The sequence below is a fragment of the Typopeltis vanoorti genome, chromosome 9, assembly GCF_054136105.1.
Source record: "Typopeltis vanoorti isolate ZY-2024b chromosome 9, IOZ_Tvanoo_1.0, whole genome shotgun sequence".
Classification (NCBI taxonomy): Eukaryota; Metazoa; Arthropoda; class Arachnida; order Uropygi; family Thelyphonidae; genus Typopeltis; species Typopeltis vanoorti.
Genome location: NC_143557.1, coordinates 51,276,997 through 51,301,744, shown reverse-complemented (window position 1 = coordinate 51,301,744; position 24,748 = coordinate 51,276,997). Strand labels below are relative to the sequence as shown.

The following is a 24,748-nucleotide window of genomic DNA, read 5'->3' as shown; positions in this document are numbered from 1 at the left end:
ATCCATGCAGAATCTCATCACCATCCCAGTCAAAAGGCAGGAACTATTAAAATGCTGGTTCATCGGACCCACTCCTTTTGTTCTTCAGACGATCTTTTACAGAAAGAACTACAATATATAACTTCTTCTATCTATCTAATGGTTATAAGAATTGCTTCATTAAAAGAACTTTGAGTAGTTTTAATATGTCTTCCTCTTCAAACACAGAAGAAATAACGTGCATTCCTATCCCTTATGTACGAGGAATCAGTGAACATATAGCAAAAGTTTTAAAACCGCTGAATTTTTTGTTGCCTTTAGACTGTTTAGAAAAATCTCCACCTTTCTCACTTCTCCTAAGGACAAGCTTCCACATCTTAATCATCCAGGTGTCTACCAGATTCCGTGCTCTTGTGGATTATCTTATTTCGGACAAATGGGAAGATCTGCCTCTATTTGGCTAGAAGAACACCAATCTTATATTGAATACTTTAAACCTGAAAAGTCTGGACTTCCAGAACATGCCATCTTCACTAGACATAGAGTTCATTGGAGAAAGACAAGAGTTCTTCACAAAAGTCAGTTCCTCGTGGAACATCTTTATAAAGAAACATGTGAAACTCTACTTCATTCTCCTAACTTAAACAGATCCGACAGCTTATGTCTATCCCCTTTATGGGAGATAGTACTTTACAAATCAGCTAATCTTTCCTAACTTTTTATTGTATTGATTTTTTTTTTTTTTTTTTGGAAATTTATTGACCTTTTTAATTTTCTTACACCAGCTACTTAGGTGGCGCTTTTTGGAATTGTCAGTTATTGTTTAATTTGGACATGAAGATGCCTGTGACACACAGGCGAAAATTATACTATTATATTATTGGATTAAATGCTCTCTATTGTAAATATTAATATAATAAAAATATTCTTTATATTGTTTTTTTTTTTGAGTTGTCATAATCATTATACTATATTTTGTGTCTTGTAATGCTAAGAATAAATAAAATTTTTATGAATTTTCAATTTATTTATACTCATTTTTTCACTTCCCTTCAAATCTAATTAGTGCAGGTTTTTTTAGTCGAAAATTTATACTATTAAATAATCTTTGTATGTGTTTTTTCCGTTATTAATTTTGTATCGAAATACCAAGAAGTTGGTGTTCCAAAAATATAAAGTTATTTAGATCAAAAATATCCGTAAATAAAAAAAAAAGTTTGCAGCAAATATTCTATGTTATTTTGGAAGCACCTATTTATGTGAACAATTATTCTCATGTATGAAAGGTAACAAAACAGCCCACATATCAAGATTAACCGATGTCAACCTTTCTGCCATAATGAAGGTCGTACGCTCACAATCTTTGAGTCCAAATTTTGACAGGCTGGTTAATAATAAACGTTGTCAAGTGTTGTGAAAAAAATAAAATACTGAAATTAAATTATTATAATTATATTTTGCAAGTATATATATATATATATTTTTTTTTTTTTAACCCAAAAATATCATTATAATTTTTCCCCAAAATATTTTTAGTAACATTTAAAATTTCCTTTAAAAATTCAAAACATAGGGTCCCTCCCCAAAAAAAAATATTGGGGGGGGGGGCTATATTTTGTATGGTAATATTTGAGCCTATATTTGATCTATGGTAAAATACTTCTATATACGGTATGTATAGAAGTATTTTATTTCAATGCAAACACAAAAAATTTCACAGGAGGCTCTGTAAATTTTTGTGATGGTTATTAATGAGAGTTTATACTTTTTTTAGAATCTTTAAATATATAAATATTTGATTTATTCAAATAAAATTTAATTTCGTTTTAATTTGGATTAAATGCTATCTATTGTAAATATTAATATAATAAAAATATTCTTTATATTGTTTTTTTTTGAGTTGTCATAATCATTATACTATATTTTATGTGTCTTGTAATGCTAAGAATAAATAAAATTTTTATGAATTTTCCAATTTATTTATACTCATTTTTTCACTTCCCTTCAATTCTAATTAGTGCAGGTTTTTTAAGTCGAAAATTTTTTGCAGCCCACTTGAGATACAGTTTTATAGCAAATGGCCAGTGGTCCAATTTGAGTTTGACACTCCTGGGGTAGACCATCAATGAGATGAATGGATGGTGTGTGGGTGTGTGTGTGTGGAGTGACTGATCTTCAGAGAGTTGAGGCAACCAGAAAAGCATACAATAGGACTACATGGCGAAGCCTGATGTGGCACATCAAGCATCGGAGTGACCATACGGCATCTGTAGATAGATGTAGATGACCATACGACATATAGATAGATGTAGACTGACCAAAGCTGATTAGGATTAGGACATGATTTTATTTCACTGTGTTAGATGCAGTGCGATCATTTCAATGACTTCCTTACACCTCCAAACATAACTATTAAATTCAGTGTGACATTCTTGTTAATCCCCAAATTACCTGGTTTTTCTTTATAACAGCATAAGTCAGGCTTAATTTGTATGCTTGTTTCTCAACATCCTTGATTAAGTTCTTTCATGTGAATTTCTCCTGAACATGTTATTTGTAAAACATAACACGTGCACAGAATATTTTATAAACATCTGACATCTTGAGAGGTGAATGAGGTTTGGTTGATGTAAGCATCATGCAGTTTTTGATGTATGGTAAAGTGATTGTGCCTTTAAAGTTTTTCTTGGATGTCTGCTATCTACAGAGTACATAAAATAGATAATGAGATTATCCTGTTAAGACCAGATGAGGATGTAAGCTATTCAGCATAAAATCCTGATAAATACTTAAACAAAATGTCTGTTCCTCTTATGTTGTGCATTTCAACTTTGTAATTCAAGAGCTCAAAAGTGTTTATCAGCCAAATAAAATGGACACTTTGGATCCTACAGATACCAGACATAACAAGTCTTAACTAATTTGCATAGAGAAGAAGTAATATTGCTATCAGCCGAACTATTTCCACCAGACACAACCTTCTTAATGTCTAGATGTCATATTTCAATTCAAAGAAAGATGTCATCTAGACATCTTTCCATCAAAGAAAATTTAGAACTCTTTCTGCTATGAGAAGAAAAAGAGTTTTAAATATAGGTGCATCAATTTTACCTCTCATCGCTTTTCTTATATGAAATCTTTAAAAGACGGCCATTAAAAAATACCAAAGCCAAAAATATGGTTATATTATGTTGAAATTTTTATTATCTGGCCTTGGTCAAAGAAACACTTATCTTATTTGCTTTCTCAATATACATAAAAAACATTCTACATTTCATGTCACCCTGCCTAGAAACAGTGTGTCATAAAAAGCCATTAAAAACAACTTGCACCATATTTAGTGATAAAAAAGGAACAAGAAATAGATTATCTCAGAGAAATGTAATGGATCACTACAATGTGAAAACTATTAATAATAAAAATAAAAAAAACTATAAGGGCATAGTTACCTTACCATGGACTGAAAACATCGTATAAAATAGAATCTCCCTTGCACAAGGGAGGTTCTAAGACTTCAATAGCAAATTACAGACCAATTTGTATCTCAGGAGTGGTTGTAAAAGCAGTGGAAAAATTGGTTTAAAAAAGAATTCAAGAATAGATGAATAAAAACATGATACTATATGAGGGATAACATGGCTTTTTGACAGGTTGGTCATGCCTTAGTAATTTACTAACTTTTTATAATAGTAGCAGCCGAGTTGGATAGAGGAAATGGCTACATAATGATTCTGCTGGATTTTGCAAAAGCATTCGGCAGAATACCACATGGAACTCTGTTATGCAAATTAGAAAACAAATAGGGATGGATATGACACTGGTTATGTGGATGAGAGAGTGGCTGCTGGGCAGATATCAAAAAGTGGTATATGAAGGGACAGAATCAAGGCTAAAACAGGTGACTATCGGATCACTACTGTTTAATTTGAACATAAATGATATAAAAAATAATCTGAAAGGAAATATTCAGTTGTTTACTGATCATGCAAAATTAGGTAGAGTAATAGTTAATCAAGGCAATGTGGAGAGCTTGCAGGGCAATTTAAATAGGCTGACAGTATGGGCAAAACATAATGGGTGTCAGTTTAATGTGGAGAAATGTAAAGTTATGCATTTTGGGATAAATAGATTACAAGTTGTGTACCACATTGATGGAACTGTACTCCACAAAATAGATGAAGCTAGAGATTTAGGGATGGTGGTAGACAGAGAATTAAAGTCTGTTAAGGTAGCCCATTAGATTACTTGGCTTTTTGAGAACAGTTACAAGTAGAGATAGGGAAGTTGTTATTCCTCTTTATAAGGACTTAATACATCCACATCTGGATTACTATGCTCAAGTCTGTTCTCCTGGCTTCCTTGAGGATAAAGAAGCAGTGGAGAAGATTCAGTGATGAGCAACTAAGACAGTGAATTGTCTGCAGAATGTTGCCTATGAGGATAGATTGAGGGTGTATTGATTGCAGAAATTTGTTGATAGGAGAAAAAGAGGGGATATAATAAAAACATTTAAGTTTCTTAAAGGGTTTTTACAGAGGTATAGCTAGACGGGGGTGGAGGGGGCGATCCGCTTCAGGCGGCACTTTGAACCTTTTTGAACTTTTGCAGTTAATTCTAAAATACAGTCTCGAGAACTCATTTCCAAATATTGTAATACTACTGAGAATTTTCCTCACAATTGCTGTAAGTGTTGCTAGTTGTGAGAGGAGTTTTTCTAAATAAAATTGATTAAGAATTACCTACATTACTATGAAATAGACTTTGCCAATGTCATCGACGATTTTGCTAACAGAAAAGCAAGAAAAATAACATTTTAGAATGTTGAAATTAAAGTTTTACTTCAAAAATAAACATAGTGTTTTAATTTATTTCCCTATACGTCACTTTGACTTTTTGTAGTATTTTTTGTGTGCATTGAGAGGGGCAGCAAACTCAGGGACCACCCGGGCGGCAAAAGCTCTAGCTACAGCAATGGTTTTATAGGATTGATGCAGGGGAAATTTTTCAGCACTTGGCTAAAGGGGCCAGAACAAGAGGTTATCCCTGATACTGAATAAAGATGTGGTCAGTAGGGTGTGAGGACCAGATTTTTTTGCTTGGAGAGTTGTGAATGAGTGGAATACATTGCTAGAAGAGTCAGTTGTGAGTGCTTTGTCTATTAATGGGTTCAAGGAGAGGTACGATAGATTGTGTGGATAATTTGAGTCTGCTGCGATGAGTCTTCGGATTCCATGGAGGTGCCTGTACAATAAAAATATTAAAACAGTACAACCTCAAAGTTGCCTTCACACCTATTAAAAAAAAAATTTTTTTTTAAATGACATGCTACCTACATCCCAACATCATTCACTCCTAGAAGCCAAGTGTTTACAAAATATCCTGCACAGCATGTGTTAATATTAGAAAAATTGGAGAAATATGTTTTGGAAGAAATTCTCAAGGGTATTAAAGAAAAAAAAAAGGTCACACAACTCAGGCCTGGTTTATCATCCTACAAAGGAAAAACAGGTGATTCAGGAATCAACAAACATGCTATGTAGTAATTTAATAGATATATTTTAAAGTTTAAAGAAGACTCCAAAACGGCATAATGTTCAACACAGTATAATAAAAATCATGGCCTTATCCTAAACCCATTGTAGTTGAGCTAGATAAAAGACAGAATTCCCACAAGTAGATGACATGTTACGCTGCAGAGATAAACAATAAAGAACGTGCGACATCTTAGACGAAATTCACTATTGATTTGAGCCATGAACATCAGTGTATGTACATATTCAACACTCTGCTCCTACATGTTTTCAAACTGAAAAGTAACTTATCTATTACTCTCTTTTTTTTTTTTTTTTTTTCAAACGTGATAGTGCACAAACAAGATTTCCCACAATCAATGGCTAGAACTCTGATCATCTTTCTTTTCCTCAATGAAAAAGCATATCCTTCTGACAATGCTACCAAAATGCAGTCCCTGTCTTATTTCTTGCAGTTAAACTCATTTTTCTTTACTTTTGATAATACAGAGATCTCAAAACATATCTGGGATAATGCTTAATGGTACAGTGCACTGGTGCCTTTACTAACAGTGATGCATGACAAAATACATAAATAAATACATTAATAAGTATATAAATACAGTTAGTTATTTAATGAAATTTGCATTTTTTTTTTTTTTTACTATGTTAAGATATTTGCAACATCACCATTTTTAGAACTTTAAATTACTTTCCTATTTATATTAACATATACTTGATGCCACTGTGTATTGTGAGTTGTGCCTACTGTAGGACTGTATTTAGGGTTTAGGATAAGGCCATGATTTTTATTATACTGTGTTGAACATTATGCCATTTTGGAGTCTTCTTTAAACTTTAAAATATATCTATTAAAGCTATAATAAAACTTTTACTTTGGTCTATTACACAGTTACATACCAAAGTAAAAGTTTTATTATAGCACTAAATACAGTCCCACAGTAGGCACAACTCACAATACACAGTGGCATCAAGTGTATGTTAATATAAATGGGAAAGTAATTTAAAGTTCTAAAAATGGTGATGTTGCAAATATCTTAACATAGTAAAAAAAAAAAAAAATGCATTCATTAAATAACTGTATTTATTTACTTATTAATGTATTTATTTATGTATTTTGTCACGCATCACTGTTAGTAAAGGCACCAGTGCACTGTACCATTAAGCATTATCCCAGATATGTTTTGAGATCTCTGTATTATCAAAAGTAAAGAAAATTGAGTTTTACTGCAAGAAATAAGACAGGGACTGCATTTTGGTAGCAGCATCGTCAGAAGGATATGCTTTTCACTGTATAGGATGGATGATTTTCACTGTATAGGGTCATTTTTTATTCCAATACCAGCATATCAGGAAGCAGGGAATGATTTGCTCCTGCCCATCATAAACATGTTAAATAAATCATTTATTTTACTAGGTTTTTGACTTTTGCAGATATTCTTCATCTGAGTAGCAATGCTAAAATAGTCTTGAATCATAAAGTAAAAAATTAAAAGAATTACAAGTTTCTTTTCACCTTCCACTTTTAAAAGATTAAAACCAAGTAAGAAAATGAGTAAAGAAGAAACCACAGAGACTATATTAAAGATATCAGTAAATATATTTTTTTTTTTTTAAGTTTTAACACCCTTTTTAATTTTAAATTTTTCCTAATAGTAAAGAATGAGTACTAGCACTTATTTTCTTTTTACAAAGAAAAACGCTAATCAACAGTATGAATTCCATCTCTGAATCTTGGGACAAATCACGAAAAAGTTGGGAAATAAGTGGTTGCTCTTACTATCTCTAAGACCTATGAATGGATAAATAAACAAAGACCTATTAAGTATAAAGTGCCTCCATAACGCAATCGGAAGAACAACAGTACGTTGCGCCCTTTGATTGGAAAAGGCCTAAGTTCGATTCTCGTCATGACGGGAGGAATCTTCATATGGACGTTTTCAATCGAAGGTAGCAGGGTTTTTCATCCTGCATACAGACAAATCGGCCCTTCAGAACACACACAATTTACAGACAAAAAATACTAGCTGTGGTGGTGGCCAGTAGATGGCGCTGATGTTGATGATTGGTAGTAGAGGTTCGGTGCAGTGGTTGGAGAGACGGAGAGTTGTACAATAGGTGTCCTCCCGTGATGATTCTTCGGACTCCTTGGAGGTGTCACGGATGATAATAATAATAATAATAAAAGTAAGCTTCCATCTCATGGCCTATGCGAGTAGACTGGTGGCTTTCTCTCTGGTTGCAAAGCGTAACAGTGGATGGATCTTGATTATACCTCGTGCTCCTTTTTGCCATTTGACAACCTCTACACTATAAAAACTACCAAAACTTAAAACTTGATTGAACAGTAATGAAATCTATTTCATCTACTTTGTGCAACCCTAAAAATATGATGCATTAATGTCTGCAAAACAAAACTATTGTCTTATTTCTGGAAAAAAAAAACAGTCTTAGTTGTTGACAGTAGCTACATATCTACACAAGCCTTATCTTCGTATCTCTAATTTCTTTTCACAAAAACAAATCACACGAAATACCTTCTCAACATTCAAGAAAACATTCAGAAATCAACAAATATTGATGAAAGCAAAAAATGTTTGTGTCATGAAAGTAAATGCCATTACTTTACCCCTGCACAAATTAACTTCATACAAACTTCAAATCATTTAAAACAATGAATACTGTTCTGACAATAGAGGTAGTATCTCTAAAAATACTTGACTAAGAGTATGTTAAGGTTGATTATCCACTGTACCGGCCTGGACATGTGTGTGTGTGTGTGTATATATGTATATGTCTATAATTGTAGAAAGTTTTTTACCTTGGGTACATACTATGTTTAAGATACCAAGCAATTTTATAAGTTAAGTTTTAATCCTTTTTCCCAAGTAAGCAAACAGACAAGTCAAGTTTGCGCCTGCACATAGTGCAAGTCTGAGGCAACTCGTGTAAAAGGTGGAGTAAACTCCGATCACTTTCCTTAGTATTTTCCCCTAATGCAAAGCACATCCCCTTGCAGAGATGTATGATGCTATGCATTAAAGGCAAGGGTCACTACCCAGACCGGTTTCGACATTTATTAAGGTCTCGTCAGTGGGAGCCAGACGGATGTAACATGTCCAGTGAAGTCAATATAAACATTGGATATTATAGAAAAAATGATATAGATACGAAATGTATATTTTTGATCCATTTGGCCGGTTGGATGGTTAATGACTCTTCTCTCACCAGTGTACTGGCATGGACATGTATACACTAGTGGCGAAAATTGTGGAAACCTTTTGGAAAAGTGTATTTTTGAGGTTTGATGACTTTTTTTTTATGTAATATCATAAAATTATATATCAATGGAAAGGTAATTTAATCAAGAATGTAATGCAATAACCTTTATGAAGGATTTTTTATTAGAACAGCAGTTATAAAGAAGAAAAGTGAAACACACACAGAAAAAATGAGATATACAAAAATCTCACATTGTGAGTTAATACTTAGTTGGGTAACCTTTAGCGTTAATTACGGCCTTAAAACGCCTTCCCATGGAGTGAACCAAGTTTTTTAGTTCTGCAGCTGTTATAAGGTGAAACCAAGATTGGATTATTGTTTCTATTAATTGGGTTTTATTGGTGGGTTGCTTCTGTAACTAACAAGTTTCTTTAGTCAGCTCCATAGATTTTCAACTGGGTTAAGGTCTGGGCTATTCCCAGGCCATTCCAGCAGTGGAATATGATTATCTTGAAACCACTTTTTGCACACAGTAGCAACATGACATGGAGCTGAATCCTGTTGAAATATAAATGCTTCATTATCTTGAAAAAGATCACGTGCAGAAGGCTTCAGTTCGGGCTCAAGTATTTCATTTATGTATTTTTGGGCATTCATATTCCCATTAATCATGCAAATTCTGTGCACACCTTTTGATGTCATACAACCCCAGATCATAACACTAAGTGGGTGTTTCATGGTAGGTGTTATGCAATCAGGATACAAATCTTCTCCGATTCTTCTCCTTATGTATTTTATGCCATCACTACCAAACGGAGATTTTGGTCTCATCATTCCAAATAACACTGTCCCATTGGGTTTTAGCCCAGTTTAATCTTTTCAACCTTTGTTTGAGAGATAAAAATGGCTTTTTTTGTGGAATTCTAGCATTTAGACCAAATTCCTGCAGTCTGCGCCGAACAGTCCTTGCACATTGTATTGCGCCATTTCATCTTCTATACACCCAGATGATTTTCTTCTGTCATGTAGACACAGTCTCTTAATTCTTTTATCATCACTTGCTGTTGTGCACCTTTTCCTGCCTCCAGTCTGGTTTTGTAGCAACTGAGTCTCCTTATACCTCTTCAAAAATTTAGAAATGCCACCTTTGGTTAAGTTTCCCAATTTTTCTTCTAATTTCTTCATAACTGTAGCCTTGTTCACTTAATAGTACTATTTTACATCACTTTCTGGGTGACCAGTCAACTCTTTGTGCCATTTCTTTAATTTTATTATGTTTTACAAGCTCACTAAATGAAAGAACACAAAAAAAAACCCAACCAACTTGATAGCAATCACATAACACACTGACAAATGTCCTCCTCTCAGCTCCAATACATGACATCAATAGCTGAATACTACTGTGACCTTATTGGCTCATTGCTAAAACAAGATGACACCTGATTGGCTCTCTAAACACTCATGCTCATTGGCTACATTCAAATGAAGGAAAGCTACTTCATATCAACCTAAGCAAGTTGTGCTTCTTTTTTCTGGTTATTTGGCTATAACTTTTCATAGAATACAGATAATTGAACAAGCTTTGTTGCATTACATTTTTGATTAAATTATCTTTCCATTGATATATAATTTTATGGTATTACACCAAAAAAATTGGTGTTATGAGCCATCAAACCTCAAAAATACACTTTTTCCAAAAGGTTTCCACAATTTTGGCCACTAGTGTATATGTCCATAATTATACAGATAAGAAGTGTCCATTGAAGTCAATGTAAACATTGGATATTATAGAAAAAATGATATGGATATGAAACACATTTTTGATACTTTTGATTCGTGTGGCCGAGTGGATGGTTAATGACTCTTATTTCACCAATTCACTACACACATATATTCTATAGATAATGTTATGATCACTATTCATCAGAAGTGGTTCTTAATTCTTCAGTACACCATTAAATCTTAGAACACACAAAGCAGCAGTACCATCACCTCTACTAACTCCAAACTCACAGGTCAAAATGTTCTTCCTTATTCATTCCCTCTACTACTACTAGTCTTTGCTACAGCCTTCCTCTTTGTACTTCCAATTTCAAATTGCTCATGAATTTTTTCTTCCTACTCAACTTTCTGCCCAATCCTAATGAGCATCAGGTTGACCCATCTCTATTGTGAGGAATCGCACAAAAGAGTCATGCAAAAGGGTTGGTGTCGGATTGGTGTCGAGGCTAGCTGGTGAACGGACGTGCTATCGGAGAGCTCCTGAGAGATTTGTGTTTTTTGTTGATTTATTGGTGTCTTGGATTCAATTTAATGGACTTAAGTGTGTAATTTTGGTATATTATTGGAGCTTTATTAGCATGGTTAGTGTACTAAAGTGTTTTATAACATAATCTATGTCGGGAAGTCGCCGCTAGATGAATTCGTAATATGTAGTGTTCGTGCAAGCTCCAGATAAGATAAGTATCATTTTCAGTTATTGATACAAATTACTTAATATTGTGTAGTTTTGTTTTGTTTGCCTTGCGTATTTTAGTGCGTCTATTTTTGGTGTGTTATAACGTATAATTTGACAAAACACGTTGCAAATAAGAATGGCACCTGTGCGAAGGAAAATGGCGGCCAGTAATGAAGGTTCGCCATCGTTATCAAAGAACGGTAGCATAAAAGAAATGAGTCAGTGTACTAGCTGTGAAATGTACGCTTTGAGGAGTGCGGTCGGAGTGTGGTTAGATGATAATAAAGGATTGAATGTATGTAGAAAATGTAGGGAGAATGAGGAATTGAAGTGTATTTCGGATCGTGTGATATTTTTGTCAACCTTCAGAATGAAGGAAATAGGGATATGACAAGAAACGGCAAGGTTGCACATGAAAATTGTGAGAGTGTGAATGTAGAAAGTGTGAATGATAGTATAAATGGTTTCTCAGAGAACAAAAAAGATGAGATAGATGCATTGAGTGAGATCGCGTTGTTGAATAGTGCGATAGAAAGAGCAAAACAGCAGCTAGAGTGCATGAACAAAAGTAGACTGAATGAACCAACCAATAATAAAAGGTATGACAGGAAAAATAGACGTATGAATGTGAACATGAACAAAATGAAGGATAGAGTGCTGTATGGAGACTCGTTGTACGAGGTGTGTTAGTAGAGGATTTGACAAAATCATACCAACCTGGTGCGACCATAAAGGACGTAACTGCGTCTATTAAAGAGCAAAAGGAAAGGGTGAAAGAAATGATTGTTGTGGCAGGTACGAATGATTTGAAAGGAGATAAAATGGAAATGATAGAAGACCTGAATGAATTGTTTGAGATAGCAAAAGAAAAGAGTGAGAGAGTTAGAATGATTAGTCTTTTGCCACGGTATGACAGTGAAATGTTTAAAAGGAGGGCTATAATTGCGAATGACTTTATGCGTGGGTTATGTATGACGAGTGGTGTGGAATTTGTGGACGTGTGGAGTGAGTTTGATGGGCGAAAGGATCTATATAAGATGGATGGCTTGCATTTGAATGGTTACGGTGTAAGAAGACTTGAGAAAGTGTTGCTGAATGTAGTGGATGTGCAAATTCAGGGAAACTAGATTTGTTAGGGGGGGGGGTAGAGATACAGTCCTTATGGAGGCAGTTGAATGTAAGAATGAATATAATATGCCAGAGCAAATAAGGACAACAAATCTGAGTGGGATAGTTAATATAAGGCATCAAGGTAGGGTTGGGGCTAATGGGGGTCTTAAATTCATGTACACTAATACTAGGAGTATTAGGAACAAGAAGGAAGAGTTTTTGGCCATGGTTGGCATTTCCAGACCACAGGTTATAGGTATTAGTGAAACATGGCTGACTGTAGATGATATAACTAGTGGGGTTGAATGTGATGGGTATAGTGTGTTCAGGAATGACAGAGAGAATAAAATGGGGGGAGGAGTATTGTTGATGATAGCTGATGAGCTCCAGCCAAGGAGAATAGAAGTTGAATTGCAGGATAGAGAAAAGAGCACATTTGAGGCCATTTGGTGTGAGATTGTGGCTAGCAGAACTAAATATACAATTGGGTGCTGCTATAGACCAGGTGATGGAAAAGATGGTGGTGACAGTATGCACAAGCAAATAGAAGAAATGGGTGGAAGGAGGGTGATTATTATGGGAGATTTCAACTATGGTCGCATTGATTGGAGTGAGGAGAGGACACACGGGAGGAAGGAACTGGATTTTATGCGGTTATTAAGGAATAACTATCTGCGACAGCATGTAATGGAAAATACTAGGGGTCAGAGAGTGCTTGACCTAGTAATTACATCTGAGGATTTGGCTGTAACAAATATGACCACATTGCCACCAATCGGTGAGAGTGATCATAGGGTCTTAACTTGGGAGGTGGCTAAAGGTGTAGAATTTTCAATTAAGACAGGGTACATGTGGAATTATCGGGCTGGAAAGTATGACAAGCTTAGGAGTCTGATTGGTTCAGTGCCATGGCATGTACAACTGCAAGGACTAGAAGTTGATAGTGCATGGGAGGTAGTTAAGAAGTGCTTGCATGAAGCAATGGCTGACTGTATACCTAGAGTCCGAATAATAAATCAAGTATGGGTTAAATGGATGAATAACACCATTAAGCTTGAGTTGGAAAAAAAGAAACAACTATGGAGGGAATTTAAGCAGAAGGGTGACCGGCAGGCACACGAACGGTATAAAGCGCAGGCCAGAAGGGTGACGAGTGTGGTAAGAAAAGCAAAAAAGGATTACGAAAGAACATTGGCCATGCAGCCTAAAGAGAATCCTAAACAGTTTTTTAGATATGTAGCAAGTAAAAGGAAAAATGTACATGGCAGATTGATTTTAAAGAATGCTGATGGTAGGGAGGTAACTGAATCAGTTGAGATAGTTGAATTACTGAGTGAGCACTTTGCAAAAGTATATCATCCAGGTGGTGACATTGCAGAAACGAATAAACCAGTAGATTATACGGGAATTGTGGTTAATGAAGTGGAGGTGAGTAGTCTATTGCATAACCTCAATGTCAATACATCTGTGGGATTGGATGGTATACCAGCTCGTGTTGTACGAGAAGCAGCTAAAGAATTGTCAGTACCCTTGACCATTTTGTTTAATTTGAGTCTCGGGTCTGGGTTAGTCCCAAGCGGGTGGAAAGAGGGGAAAATAGTTCCACTGCATAAAGGTGGTTCCAAGACTGCTGTTGTAAATTACCGACCGATTAGCATATCAGGAATCATTGTCAAGGTCTTAGAGAAATTAGTCAAGAAAAGAATACAGGATTGGATAGATGAAAATAGGATATTGTATGGGGGACAACATGGTTTTGTGAAGGGTAGATCATGCCTCAGTAACTTGCTCACGTTTTATAACACAGTGACGGCTGAACTGGATAGGGGTAATGGGTTTACAGTGATACTACTGGACCTTGCCAAGGCCTTTGATAGGATACCACATGGAACCCTAATCAGTAAACTGGAGCAGATTGGTATAGGGTTGGTGAGATGGATAGAGGGTGGTTGAAGGAGAGATATCAAAGAGTGGTTTATTCAGGAGTGGAGTCTAAAAGACGTCTTGTGACTAGTGGAGTGCCACAGGGCTCTGTTCTTGGACCACTGCTTTTCAATTTGTTCATCAATGATATTGGAAAGGATCTGAGAGGAAGTGTTCACTTGTTTGCTGATGATGCAAAGTTGGGTAGAGCAATTGTGAGTGCACAAGATGTCAAAATTTTACAGGATGATTTGGATAGTTTGGAGGACTGGGCTAGGAAAAATGGATGTCAATTTAATGTGGCAAAGTGTAAAGTTATGCACTTTGGGGTGAAAAGAATAGCAGCAGTATATTGCATTGGTGGAATCATACTCCAGGAGATTGATGAGGCCAGGGATTTGGGAGTGTTGGTGGATAGGGAGTTGAAGTTTAGGGGGCACATTGCAAAAGTAACTAAAACAGCTCACCAAATCACTTGGCTTCTGAAAAATACTTTAACATGCAGAGACGAACAAGTTGTTGTTCCTCTGTATCGAGCCTTGATAAGACCCCATCTGGACTTCTGTGCCCAGCTATGGGCACCAGGGTTTCTTCGTGATGGGGAGGAAGTGGAGAGGGTCCAGAGACGAGTGACCAAGATGATAGCAGGTCTGTGGAATGAACCTTATGAGAATAGGTTGAAGATTTGTGGGTTGCAGAAATTGGACGATAGGCGAAGGAGGGGTGATATGATTGAGACATTCAAATTACTAAAGGGTTTTTATAAGATTGATCCAGAAGATATTTTTGAAAATATGACTGGTGGTGGGAGGACTAGGGGCCATGCATGGAAGCTGGGCAAGAGCGTGGTTGACAAGGGTGTTAGAGCTAGGTTCTTTACTTGGAGAGTGGTAAATGAGTGGAAGAAGCTTCCAGAGTCTGTTGTGGGTGCTACGACCGTGAATGAGTTCAAGGCAAGGTATGATAGATACTGTGTGAATGTTGAATAGTTGTTCTTGACATGATGTTAGGGCCTCCCTCGATGAGTCTGTCGACTCCTTGGAGTTTCCCGGAACAATAATAATAATAATAATAATAATAATAATGACATGGCAAAATGACAAGTGACAAACCTTACTTTTGGTATAACTAAACTTATAAACAGGGAGATAAACACCTTAAGGTGTTTATCTCCCTGCTTATAAGTTTAGTTATACCAAAGGAGAGTTTTAAGTTTAGTTATATAACTAAACTTAAACTATCTTATAAACTTTAAGTTATCTAAACTTATAAGTTTAGTTATCTGCTTAAAGAGAGAAGAAAAGTCAAAATCAAGATTCTGTAGCCCAATCCTAAATATGTCACTACCTGATTATATAGAAGCAGAATTATTATGGAACTTGGTAGAAATAATACTGCCAACTTCTGCACACTGACTCAGCATACACACATCATAACCAATTATGATTATGCCAGCAATCCAACTGCTCTATATCTTTAACAAGAAGATAGCACCCCTCAGATTAAGTGATCTTCATGTTTTGAGACATGAAAATAGCCTTAAGCCAATTCCTGACCTCTTATTTTGAGATCATTTTGCAGTTTCTTAAATCTAATATAACATTTATTGAAAAAAAAAAAAGAAAAAGCTCAATAAGATGTAAATATTTTTGAATACTGGTAAAGATCTATATCAGTCCAATTTAATTACTGCACTATCAGGGAGAGTTTGCAAGTTTGGACACCAACTCGAGTTAAAGTTAGACAGTGTCACATGATTAGTTACAGACTATTTAAAAAAAAAAAAAAAAACAGTAGCAGGCACTTAAACTGAATCCTATGTTAATATTTGTAAAAATGTTTTGTGTCCCTTTGCTTTTTCAAAACTGGTATGAAAATAATGAAAGCACTCATAAAACTGATATGTTTTAAATTCTTTTGCCTCCAACTACTCACAAGGTTTGTCCAAGCTGTAATTTGAAAACTTAATACTCAATTGGAACTTCAAACACATAAATGATCCTTACTCATAATATAATAATAAAAATAAATGAATTAAAAAAATCTAATACCTTTGAAATGATGAATCAACAACTGGTGAAATGATCTGAAAGGACATCTCAGCATCATGCCTAATAATTGTTATTGAGATGGTAACTGTTTTTATATTTAGCATGTTAAACTTATACTAGGATTTTAGATGTTAAACTTATACTACTAGGATCAGAATTTACTTATTTTTACTGCTCTCAAACAGTTGTTCTAAACCTCAGTCCTTCAGTCCAACCTAAACCTGAAAATTCTTTACTATCACATTGCTATTACAATGTTACTAACCATTATATTTACTAAAATAGCAATATATATATATATATATATATATATGTGTGTGTGTGTGTGTGTGTGTGTCACACATAAGAGATGGAAAAACCTATAAGCACATCAGTATCTTGTGTGGGATAGTCTACATCTTCATGGCTCTAATCCTGACAAATAATCCTGCATGTTTTACTGTCAATCCTCTCATTAGTGTTAACACTACTTGCTCTAGAAGAATACAAGAGGTCAACTAGCCACCAAGACTTGTAGCTTGCATTATGTCATCCAACTAGTACATTCACCATCCTCTCTAGTAATACCTTCCAATGGAATGCACTGCCATGGAGATGGTAGAGGATCTACCATTTCCCATGTAGTAGAGATACACACTTCCACTAAATCCTACTACCTGCTGCAAAAATTCCTTACGCATATCTAATTTGTCCTCCTTGCCAACGTAAGTCTTAATCGTATCTTTTTTTTTTTTTCTCCTCAACTCTAGACTACATTCTCCAAGCACACACACATCTGAATTTTTATTTTAAATATCGAACAGGAACGTCTGTTCTCACAAAAACCAATACGTTCATACATTCTGAATAGCGATTTTAATAAATCCCAAATCGCTTCGAGATGTTTAAATTTAGCTTTCTATAATGATACTAATACTTGGTTACATTAACGTGGATAACTGCATTTAAAAAAAAAAAGTGAATTAAGCTGGGCCGATTAGGTATGTCATTTAATGAAACAGTGTCCAATATCCTTAAATGCAGTCTAATAGCAAGCATGAGTGCGTGTAGCGTCCTGACTCAATTATCTCGAACAACGAATTCAACTCACTTTCATCTTGAAATGCAAAAAGTCATTAAAATAACTGTAAATTAGGTAGTAGTAATAAATGATATAATTTGATATCGCCTATGCTATTACAAGCAACCTGCAGTAAATGACAACTACCGAATTAGGCACATGACAATTCAAGAAAATTTGATAATACCTCCGAGTTATCATTGCTATAAGTCTCCGAATGCGCATCATTTGGCTCTTCAGATGGTTTTAAAGTAGGTTCCTTTGTAGATGCATTTTCTACGCTGTTATTCTCAATTACCACTCCCTTATTTTCCGCCATCTTTCAACTATACAACACAAACATAGACACACACCACCTCGCACATATGTTTGTCAAACGACACCGACACGCTGGCATATTGAGTGACGTCATTTGAAAAGCGTGCCGGTAAATTGCAAATACTGTAAGTCCTCGTGGGTTAGAAAGTGTGGTACTTACCCACTTTCCCAATTACAAAAAAAAAAAAAAAAAAAAAAAAAAAAAAAGAAATTATGGAAAACATGAACCCACAAGGATTCAACCTGACAGCAAACCTTATTAAAATGATGGATAAGAAATAGCTAATTGTTAATTTGTAGCAAATAGACAAAAAAGCCAAGTAAACTTTTATCAAGCAGAACGGATAATATATGCCTTTGAAAACTATCCTGTCAGAAGAAATCAATAGCATACGAAATGAAAATCATCATCATCATCAATTTCCTGATATGTACCTTCAAGAGGTGTTCAGGCTACTAGGACAGCAATACATTATTAACTTTGCATTATTATTAATCTCCTATCAACAATTTTCCTCCAAATGAGTCTCTTATTTGTCATCCCTTCAATATTATCGTATCTTACATTTCGTGCTTCTAAGGCGCTTTTCACTGAATCAATCGACCTGACCTTTGTCTTCCTCTGATTCTCTTTCCTGCCATATTGGCATCAAACACCAGTTTTGCTAACCCTTCCTCTTCAAGTGGCCATGCTACCTTAGATTAGCTCTGGTTACATATTCTTAAATGCGAACAATGTCAAGTTCCTTTCTAATATCTTCATTTTTAATATGATTTTGCCATTGATATCATCTGTTCACTCTCAGAACCCTCATATCTGTGGTTGCTAGTCTTTGATCAAGTGCTTTATTTCTACCCCAACTCTCAGATCCATAACTTAAAACTGGTTTGACAACTGTCTTACATACTGCTGGTTTAGTGTTTTGGTGAATTTCTCTCTTATTCCATATAAATGTATTCAACTGGTTACCCACCATACCAACTTTGCTTATTCTGTTGGCTATTTCCAGATTTAATTTGCAAGCTGCGCCCAAAACTGTACTTAAATAGTTCAAATGTTTTACTTCAACCGTATTCCGAATGCAGTTGATCTGTTCAGTATTTCTGCCTATTTTCATAGTGGTCGTATTTTTATTGCTGATTTTCCTGCCAAATTTTTATAGCTGTCATTCCGAAAAGCTTTACCACGATACCTTGTTATCCCTTTTCCAGATCCACAAAACATAAGTATAGATCCTTGTCATATTCCCACGATTTCTCCAACTATTTTTGTTAAAGGGAAAATCTGATCTTGCAACCTGTATTTGGCCTGAACATGGCTTGTTCTTCTACAAGTTTCTCTTCCACAATCTCTCTCAACCTCTTTTCAAATATTCTTGAATAAATCATATCAGAAACACTTAGTAGAGAAGCTCCTCTGTTCACATTTAACTTTATTCCTTTTTTTTACACGGTTATTATGAGAGCTCTACTCCAATAATCGGGAATTCAACCTTCTGACCAGGCCCTCTGAATTATTGACTACAAAACTTCTATATCTCCATATTTGAGCATTTCTGGTAGCATATCATCTACTCCAGCTGCCTTTTCCACATTTCAGGTTTTTGATGAGTGTTCTACCTTAAGAATCGATATGTAGTCCTTTTTGCATTCTTCTTGAAAATTTCTACTACTCTTGCGTCATTGCTTTGTTCGTTTAACAGTATTTCGAAGTAATTAATCCAGACATCTAGAATATCCTTAAGTTCAGTTTTCATGTCGCCTTTGTCATCTTTGATTCCTTTTACAGCCCTCCATTTCAAGCTTTTTCAATAGCCTTCTGAACATTTTGGCACCTTCCTATTATTTATTTTCTATATTCTTGACAAAATCTTCACATTACTTTTGTTTAGCTACTTTTACAAATAGGTTAGCTCTCTTACATTATTCTCTGTATCCCTTTAGGGCATTTGCTGATTTATTTGCTGGGAACTTTCGGTATGCTTTATTTTTTTCCAAAACTGCTTCTTTAACGTCTTGCATTTGCCATCGGATTCTTATTTTTCTATCCTTGTAGACAACTTCACCACGTACCTCCTACCGGAATCAATTAATGTGCTGTACAGAGACTTTAACATTTGGTTTTTGTTTTCAAACTGCTCCATCTTTTCCTCACTAAAGTTTGTATAGTCGAGTCTACAGTTTACCTGTTAAAGCTGCGCAACTTTAATTTTTTACCGCTCTCTTACATACATTATCTTCAACATGATATCCATTTTTATCCTGCTTAATAATAAGTAATGATCACTTCCGATTTCAAATCCTCCTTAAACTCTTGTATCTTGAACCAGCATTGAAGATATCACTCTCAATAGTGGTGTAATCGATAAGACTTTTCTTATTTCTACACATGAAGTGATGCACATCTTTACATTGAAATATAATTTAGTAATGACCAGTCCATGTTCTGAGCAGAAATCCAGACAACACTTATCATTTTTATTAGCTTCACCATTGTCTCTAAATTCTTCCGAAACGTTCCTATATGTCTGGTGGGAATCATTTTCTACTCTGTTGTTTAGATCTCCAACAACGACTAATAGGTGCTCTCCCTCGATGAGTCTTGGCAGGCCTCATTGGCCGAGTGGTTAGCGTATTCGCTCTCCAGCCAAAAGGATGCGGGTTTCTAATTCCTCGGTGGGTATGGATGTTTGTGATTGTCAGTGAAAATATTAATGGTGGTGGTGATGGACGGTAGATTGCGTTGTTGTAGTTAGTGTTAGTTGGTGGATTGAGTAGTGGATACAGAAAGCTATAGAGTAGGTTCCCTCACTCGATGGGTCCTTGGACTCCCTGCAGACGTCATGTAATAATAATAATAATAATAATAATAGTAATAATAATTCAGGTTGTGAAAGGCGGGGGAAAGCTCCTAAATTAAAAAAAATGATTTGTACGCTATTCAAAGTATTATTTTGGCGAGCAAAATATTCGTAATAGTACAGAAGTAATAATAATTCCATAAAATTATGTGTCGTGTTTGATAATGAAAACTGTGACCAAACAAAAGCACCTGTGAAAGTTCATTGATCACATTGTAAAGTTCCTCTCCAGAAAAGTAAGTTTTCGAATTGGCGAATAGTGACCCTAAAAGAGATTTTATGACGATATTCACTGAGCAAGAACTCACAAGTGCTGTCGAATAAGGCAGAGAACTTCCTGTCTATCGATTTCGGAATCTGCTAAAAGGAATCCAATATTCTCCCTTTGGGAATGAAAAGGAATTAGCAGATATTTTATTTTTTCAGTATATATGATGTCTGTATAGCTTCTTGGGAATACTCGCAATAACAAACGAAATGCCTTATAGGTTCGATTCTTGTCACAGACCAGAATCGAACCTATAAGGCCATTTTTAAAGTATATTTTTTCTTATTTTATTTTAATTAATATTTTTTTCAATTGTGTGTTACTTTATTTTACATGCAGTTATGTAATGTTTTTTCCCCCTGGAAACTGGTTATTTAACTTGGAAAGAAAGATGAATCGGCTATATAATTTATAAGATCGATTATCTTTGCATAATAATACTGTTGAGATTATGAACATGAAATGACATTGCCCTGGCATATCCTTATTTCGTTTTTGTCTGTGCACACTGCACTGGCTAGACATTACAACCGCCTCCATAGCGCAATTAGAAGAATGATGGCATTTCGCCATTCGATTGGAAAAGGACTAACGTTGATTCTCGTCGTGACAGAAGGAATATTTATATGTTTTTTCAATTGTTGAAGATGAGTTAGCCGATCTCATAAGTAAGTAGCAGCATTTTTTCTCCCAGAAACTCTCGGGTTTTTATTCCCGCATACAGACAAATCAGCCTTCAGAACACACACAATTTACAGACTAAAAATAATAGTAGTGGTGGGAGTAGGCAGTAGATGGCGTAGGTGTAAATGATGATGATGATGATGATAGTAGCGGTTGGTATAGTTGGCGAATAAAGTGGTGTAGACGGAGATTTGTAGAGTAGATGCTCTCCCTCGAGGAGTCTTTGGACTCCTTGGATTTGTCACGAAATAATAATAATTATTATTATTATTATCTTTCGGTAACAATGAAAGTAGGAAACATCTTCCAACCGGCTTTTCAGAATTTAGGACTACAGATGAAAAGGCATTAGCAGATTTTTATTTTTTTCAGTACATATGGTGTCTGAAAAGGCATTTTACAGACACCTACTCACTTTGATGAATAAAACATCAGTAAACGAGGAGAAAATAGGATATATATCTGAGATTAAAGTATTTATTTCATTTGCCTATGGTATTTCGAAAGAAATCACTTACCGTAGCGAAAAAATTAATCCGAACAAGACGAATTTTGGGTTTTTGGGTTTGGTTTTTGCTTTTATTTCAGTTCACAATAACTATTTTCAGTTTTGGTTTTAGTTCACTATTTTGATTGAGTACTGTGCGTTTTAACTGCCTTTTCGATGTTAATTAATAGTCATGCGCGTTTTTTAAGTGTAAACAAATTGGCATTAGTAGTGCTTTATTCATTTTGTATAGCTATAAAGTGGATATATCTTTAAGAAAGAGTTCGAAAATGTGTACTATTTCTTTGCACAAATCCATCACTCAAAGACGAATTACCAATAAGTGTGGTATTGGTTTCAGTACTCTTAATGCGATTTTAAAGTTTTAAGGAGGCTCCTTTTCTCCTGGTTATATAATTACTCAAAATCTTTTACTAGTTAGGAAAACAAAATGAATCGAAATTGTCTGTTGTAGATTAAATAGAGACTTGGCATCTAGTGGGATTAATGTTTCTGACATGACAGTCCGTCAAAGATTGTTGAAAACAGGGACTACCCACATACTAAAAAAGAAACAACTATTGATGAAGGCTATGCACAAAACGAAGCTCCAGGGTCAAATTGTACAAAGATTGGACTGTTGAGATGTGGAAGAAGGTCACTTTCTCATATGAGAACCATTTCTTTTTTCTAAGGAAAGCGAGTACCTTATGTTCACAAATTAGGGGCTGCGAAGACTCCTCCCACCCACCTTCAACAAGCTCCTAAACACCCAGCTAAAAAGATTTTCTGGGGTTATTTTACATATGATGGTCCAGGATCACTTCTGCCTGTGAATTATGATGAAAATCGACCAATACGTAAAAATATCGGAGAAGAGTGGTCTCACGGATCCAGAAAGACAAAGAACTTATCTACCAACAGGATCTTGGTAGATAACATGCCGCACTTCAAAAAGGTTATAGTTCCTCAAATATCACAAACCCCAATTGCTTCAAATATTGGAAAAAAGCCTGACAATACCTGAAAAAAAGCAATAATTATACTTGAGGAAGAAAAGCAGGTGAAATTAGGTTTGATGGTATCGGATACATTATTCTTATAATGATTTAAATAGGAAGACAGAGGAACTTGAAAACTGCTCCTACTGATTCAGACAAAAATATAAGTAATTCACATGAAGGAGATCACACTACACTTGACCAACCTATTTGTTGTAGAAATATTCGTTAACCTTATCCATGAGGAGAAAACGCTACATTTTTTTCAACAAAATATCAGATATACGAAGGGGATCTGAAAAGTTCTCGGCTTAACAATGAAAAAAATGAATTTAGAATTTCAAAATTATTTTTATTTTTCAACACAATTACCCTTAAGAAGAGCCTGTGTAGCTCAGTGGATGTGGCTTTTGCACACCACAGCGCTTGACCGCACGAAGGAAGACTTGCTTTCGAATCTAGTCAGCGACAAGAGGAAATTTTTCTAAGCCTTTTTTCGACGGGTTCCCGAGTTAGTCGATTTCAGAAGTTAGGAGCTTCAGAAGTCCAATCGTTACCGATGATGCTTTGAAGTAGAAATGCTTCTGTTCAAATCTCATCTAGGATGCAAATAATCTCTTAATTCAATTGAAGGTGCTGAAAGTTAATTAGCTGATCTTCTACAGATGCAGCAGGGTTAGCCCTCTATAGGATTTTTAGATAAACTTGCAAACAGAACACACACACACACACACACACACACACACACACACACACACACACACACACACACACACACACACACACACACACACACACAATATACACTGCTTGGAAAAAGTCAAGGAACACCCCCATGGACCAAGGTGCATCGTTCCCCATAACGAGTCGCGTGTGTATAGCCTGTATAAATTGGAGGAATATAATTCTCCCAAGTCAGTGCAACTGTGTCAGGGTGAAATGGCTGCGAGAAGGAAACTGAAGGAGTTTAAAAGAGGCGTTATAGTATGCCACGTTGCAGGCCTATCTGTTTGCCAAATCGTTGACAAACTGGGCGATCACAGATCAATAATCAATAATATCGTACTGAGATGTAAGCGCAGGGAGTCAACTGGGGCTACCCGCAGTGGACGACTCATCACACTCACTGACCTGTAATTTTATAATTTTCCGACCCTGTAATAATAAACAAACTCATCCCACAAGACGGATTGATTACCCTATTATCGGAATGGATTTTCCTTCTTCTGCCATGCGCAGAAGTGTTGAAAGGTCTCGCCTCTGGGGGGCCTACGGTAACAGTATTTTTTGTCTGTAAATTGCATGTGTTCTGAAGGCCGATTTGCCTGTACGGGAGATGAAAAATCCTAGTTTTCGGAGAAAAAACCCTGCTACCGCCATATGAGATCGGCTAACTCACCTTCAATCGAAAAAGCACAAAGGTTCCTCTCGTCAGGATTAGAATCGAACCCCAGGTCTTTTCCAGTCTAATAGCGAAATGTTCCATCGTTCTTCCAAATACGCTAAGGAATTCGAAAGATGAAATTTCGTTTGGTTCTCTTTCAAACTTCATAGACTTATCGTGTTTATGATATTTCCATCACTTGGAAAAAAGACATACTGATGAAAACCTATAACTATTTCTTCCAAAAAAAGAAAAAAAGTATAATTTTTTCGACTTCGAGCGTTGAAAAAAATAAAGAAGTTCGAACTAATCACTCCTTTCAGATCGATCAACAAGAAATAGCGTTCTCATAGTACCCGTCTATGAAAAAAAGGAATAAAACTGAACGTGAAAATTACAGAGGAACTTCCC

General features: G+C 35.5%; 1 protein-coding gene across 1 annotated transcript in view; it reads right to left on the bottom strand.

Moving 5' to 3' along the window:
- The window catches only part of LOC150103039 (putative pyridoxal-dependent decarboxylase domain-containing protein 2), a 468,473-nt gene extending 450,805 nt beyond the window's left edge, over positions 1 to 17,668 (bottom strand). The window contains exon 1 of the mRNA XM_090397610.1: positions 17,522 to 17,668. Coding sequence (XP_090253736.1) covers positions 17,522 to 17,653 — 132 coding nt within the window. The 5' untranslated portion in view covers positions 17,654 to 17,668. The remainder of the gene's footprint in view (positions 1 to 17,521) is intronic.
- Positions 17,669 to 24,748: the final 7,080 nt, after the last annotated feature.